This window comes from Leptonychotes weddellii, chromosome 8, assembly GCF_054177405.1.
Source record: "Leptonychotes weddellii isolate Sample4059 chromosome 8, ASM5417740v2, whole genome shotgun sequence".
In the NCBI taxonomy this organism is placed as follows: domain Eukaryota; kingdom Metazoa; phylum Chordata; class Mammalia; order Carnivora; family Phocidae; genus Leptonychotes; species Leptonychotes weddellii.
This window is the reverse complement of record NC_138376.1, coordinates 103,153-107,714: the sequence shown is the minus strand read 5'-3', so window position 1 is coordinate 107,714 and position 4,562 is coordinate 103,153. Positions and strand designations below refer to the sequence as shown.

General features: G+C 56.9%; 1 protein-coding gene across 1 annotated transcript; it reads right to left on the bottom strand.

The window, feature by feature from the left end:
• Positions 1-1,148: 1,148 nt before the first annotated feature.
• LOC102741442 (tripartite motif-containing protein 26) lies at positions 1,149-4,171 on the bottom strand. Its single transcript, XM_081827583.1, has 3 exons — positions 4,012-4,171; positions 3,742-3,774; positions 1,149-3,333 (listed from the first exon to the last, which is right to left on the bottom strand). Exons 1-3 carry the CDS (start codon positions 4,169-4,171, stop codon positions 2,651-2,653), a joined length of 876 nt encoding a protein of 291 aa, XP_081683709.1. The 3' UTR covers positions 1,149-2,650.
• Between the last annotated feature and the right edge of the window lie 391 nt (positions 4,172-4,562).

The window sequence follows — 4,562 nt, the reverse complement described above, 5'->3', positions numbered from 1 at the left end:
TCCCGGGCCAGGACGAGGAAGTCAGCTAAGAAGAGGGTCAGGGACACAGGAAACACGGGGTCAGGAAGCAGCAAAGCCAAGCCACGACCCCCGACCCCCGGAGGGCTGTGCACAGGCCGGGGCGCAGGCTCCGGGACAACACGACAGAGCAGCTGACGACCCGCCATCCCGACGGATGCTGACAATGGGTAAGGACGCCTTTGATTCCTAAGACGGACGTAGGCAATGGAGCCAAAGGGCAGAAAAAGGAAATTCCCCAGTCCAGGAAGAGCAGGCTGTCCCCACAGACAGCTTCTGCAGACCCAGCCGTGGGCGCGCCGAGCTCGGGCTCGGCCGCCGGGATGGACAGGTGGGGCGCGTGCGCTCGGGGACGGGGCCGGACCCAGAGCCTCGGCTGCTGGGGGACCGGAGGACAGGGTCCCACACCAGCGCCGTCGAGGAAATGGTCCGCCAAGAAGCGCCCCGGGAGAGGGAGGGGCTGCTCTTTCCTCTCTCCGTGATAAACACTACGTAGATCTGACCATACGTGTAGGTGACGCTCGCATAAAAAAAAATGCTTAAAAATATGATTATAAAAAATAAAAAGTTCAAAAGAATTAGCCAAATAAGTACCACGCGGCAACTTTCTGTCCTCAGGTGGCAGCATAACGCGCACGTTTTTATGACTTTCAAAGGCTGTTTCATACGAAAACTTCATCGTCTACAGTTCATTCTGGAAGTTTCACACTCAGGAAACTCGTTAAACCATGACCCGAAAGCATTTATATTTTGTTCAAATGCAAATGTTCCCTATTTAATAAATAGGAAATTTTAATTATACAATGATCACCTTAAAAAGTTACAGAAATCTCATTATATAAAAATTCTTTCCAAAAAAGGATAAAAGGCATTTTGAGAATTCTGAAATTTTTCCATAAATAAAAGATTAGGAGAGTATAATGTTAGGGAACAATTCACATCAATCAACAAAATAAATGTAAATTTTCAAGAATATGCTACTGATTATTCTCTCTCAGCATTCGAATGTAGATTAACTGACGTCATATTAACGTGTCTTATTTCTAATAATTGACACACTTTGCATATCTCTATTTAGAAAGAAAAGTAAAAAGAACAAATGAAAAATAAAAAGGGGGAAGAGTCATAAATGAGATCTTGAAAGGGCTTTATGTAATTCTTCCTTTTCTATCTGTAACATGGCAATTAAAAAACCAGCAGAAAGAAGAGACCAGAAATGGCTGGGTGGCTGAGTGTGTCCAAGGGCAGGATGGAGGCTCAGCTGGTTGCGTTTCCTTCGGGGCAGGCACCGCGCATTTTCCAAGGGAAGATTCTGGGTATGCCACGGAATGTCGCCGTGTCATGGGCCGTCCTGGGCTACACGGATGCTCGGTGTTGACATGGGGCCAGCACAGTGGGAGAGGGAGATGTGGGGGTTCCTGTCTGGGCCCAGGAGAGACCCCGGGCCACTGCTGTCCACGCAACCGCTCTGGAGCCACAGGAAGGTTATAATAAAATATATGAACCCGGGCTGTTCATCCCACAAGTCTTTACTGACCACCTGCTGTGTACCCAGCACTGCAGGAGGTGCTGTGGGGGGTTCAAAAGTAGAGGCAGAAATCAGAGGGACATTTACAGATGATGTGGGGGCCGAGGTGCTGGGGTGCAGGATGCTGGTGCCAGGCCTGGGACAGGTGCGGACAAAGGCTGTGGGCGTCCGGCTGAAGCAGGGGGCGAGTGGGCGCAGTGAGCCGCGCTCTAGCCCTCTCCCGGCAGGAAGACCAGCATGAAGGCCGGGCGAGCTCCGGGAGCCCCGCCGGCGTCCTCTCCTCTCCCCACCGCCCCTGTCCCAGGACAACGGAGCCCAAGCTTCCACCCTGCTGGAGGCACTGGCCAGGGCTTCCCAGGGGGAGGTTCTCCTGCACCGGATGTCTGCCCTGGTGATTTTAGATGACTGATCAAGAGCAGCTATTCTGGCTTCCCTTTACAATTTCCCCTCCCAAGACCCCACCCTCAGGTCATTTATTGATCACTGACCACACGTGTGGCCGTAAAGCCACAGGTCTCCAGATCCCTCCCCCAAGAGGCTCCAAGGGTCCTGGCTTCTTCGATGTGCAAATGTCAGACGTTGGACCCTGGTCTCAGAAGCGAGGCACCCACTCGGGGCCTGGCAACTCCACGGTGCTCCAGGAGGCTCATTCAAATGGCCCAGAACCCGTGGCGGGTTTTCGCTCTGCTCACGTTCACGCGCGTCACTCTGAGTTAGGGTGGCAGGGAAGGCTGGCAGCAGAGAGGATGTCGGCGAGGGGGACGGCGGGGGATGGAGGACGGCAAGTGACCTCAGGTGCAGGCCAGCACCAGACGCCAGACTGGGCGACTAAATGCTAGCTCGTCTCCATTCAACAAAGAGCGTGCAGCGCTGGGCCAAAGGCCGTGGGCAGCAGAGGGGCCCTCAAGGACTCCGGGGTCAGAAATCTGCTTGGGAACCCCCGGGGCTGGGGGAGGAGCTGGGTGACAGAGCGGTGGCACCGAGCAAGCCTCAAGGGGCCACAGCCACGGGGGGGGGGGGTGCACTGCTCCAGGTGCCATGGCCAGACACCCCTCCCCATCACGGTCCTGGAATCCCCAAGAAGGGAGGCAGCAAGCGGTGGGCTCAGGGTCGCAACAGGAGGCGTGTCCCAGGCCACTTGAGCCACAGGAAGGGGACCAGGCGCCGCGTGAAGGTGGCGGTGAAGGTGTAGATGAGTTCTTGTGACTCTGCGTTGGTGAATGTCACGGTGCCTCCTTCATAATCTAGGGCGATGCCCACCCTCCGGGGCCGAAGGGCCGGGAAGAGTTCGGCCTCGGGGTCCGTGTTGGCCCAGATGCCCGCAGAGGAGAGGCGCAGCGCCCACACCCCGTCCTCTGGCCGCAGGGACAGGTCCCCCTTCCTCTTCACAGAGTCTCTGGCCACCCCCACCATGCAGCTTTCAAGAACCTCCTCCTCCTCCTCCTCCTCCTCCTCCTCTTCCTCCCCCAAGGACTCCTCGTCCTCGTCCGTCTCCCAGTCCTCATACCCATCCCCGTAGCCCGCCTCCTCTTCCTCCTCTTCCTCCTCCCCCTCCTCCTCCTCCTCCCCCTCCTCTTCCTCCTCGGACCAGCCCTCCCTGTCCACCTCCACTTCCCAGTACACCTTGCCCCAGGTGAAGCCCTTACTGCCCAGCACCCCCGGCTCGCAGTCGAACTGCTGGGGGTGCAGGTAAGCACCCTGGTAGAGGCTGCTGTAGGTCACACACTTCCAATCCTCCGACAGCTGCAGGTACCCACTGGCCGACTGCGGGTCCAGCGTGACACTGACTGTGGGGACGACAGAACGAGCAATGGTGTCACTGGGGGGCCCTGCGGGGCTGCCACACCCTACAATCAAAGGGCTGCTAGTCACAGGGCCCCTCAGGGCTATGCAGTGCGCAACTGGACAGCAGGGCATGGAGGGAGCACAGTGCTGGGGCCTGAGGCACAGACGGCCTCCGAATGCGGGAGCCAGGCATTCGGCAGAGGGGAACATTGTGCAGACGGGGTCAGGCAATCAAGCAGAAACCTCTGTTGCAGACTAGAGACCCAGCGGAGGGAGCTGCAGACAAGCAGCTGGGAAATCTCAGCCGTGTTAGAGAACGGGCTCCCCGGGGGCAGCAGGGGAGTCTGAGTCTCTGTGGGGACAGTATTCTTCATGGGAGGTGAACTGGGAACAGCCCTTTGGACACTCACCTGTCTTATATTCCAAGTCTCTTAGCAGCTTCCCTGGGGACAAGAAAAGGACAAGAATGACCCTCGAGCCCAGCAAACTTACGGGCCCGTTTTCTACTCGGACAGGATTAATTTCCTGACGGGCCTCCCTCCCTGAGATCCCAAGAAGAAAACAGAAAACAACCAGGAGACCCAGGAGTGAGGCCAAAGATGACAGTAAGAAGCTTGTACCCTCCTTCAATGCAGAGCCCCAGCTCCAACTCCCACCCCAGTGCACCCCCCAGCCCTCACCTTGGAACTCTCTCAGGCCTCGCTGAAGGGACGTAAGTTTATCTGAGAATTCTCCCGTCTTTTTCTTAACCACCCGAGCAATGGGTTTCCCAATCCAGAACTTCTTCCGTGGATACCTGGGAAGATGACAGATGGACCTGTTACTTAGCTCTTCCTGCATTTCTCTCAATTCTCACGACAGTTATGAAGCAGGAGAGAAAGGTATGACAATCCCCAATCAACAGACAGAGAAACCAGGGCTCAAAAACACTGAGTGAACAGCCCACGGCTGGGCCAGGACTCAGAGCATCCAGAACGCTTCTGTCTGCTGAGCACGTCTCCACCCTCATCTCCTGCCCCGTCTCGGACCAGGACGGGACGCTGGCTGCCTCGGTCTCCACCCTCGTCTCCTGCCCCGTCTCGGACCAGGACGGGACGCTGGCTGCCTCGGTCTCCACCCTCGTCTCCTGCCCAGTCTCGGACCAAGACGGGACGCTGGCTGCCTCGGTCTCCACTCTCGTCTCCTACCCCGTCTCGGACCAGGACGGGATGCTGGCTGCCTCGGTCTCCAC

What these genes read in the sequence shown, in the direction of transcription:
- LOC102741442 (XM_081827583.1), bottom strand. Translation starts at nt 4,171, where the DNA reads ATGCAGGAAGAGCTAAGTAACAGGTCCATCTGTCATCTTCCCAGGTAT. An exon ending in AGGCCTGAGAGAGTTCCAAG is followed by an intron (nt 3,775 to 4,011) that starts GTGAGGGCTGGG and finishes TCTTGTCCCCAG; the next exon opens with GGAAGCTGCTAAGAGACTTG. An exon ending in AGACTTGGAATATAAGACAG is followed by an intron (nt 3,334 to 3,741) that starts GTGAGTGTCCAA and finishes TCGTCCCCACAG; the next exon opens with TCAGTGTCACGCTGGACCCG.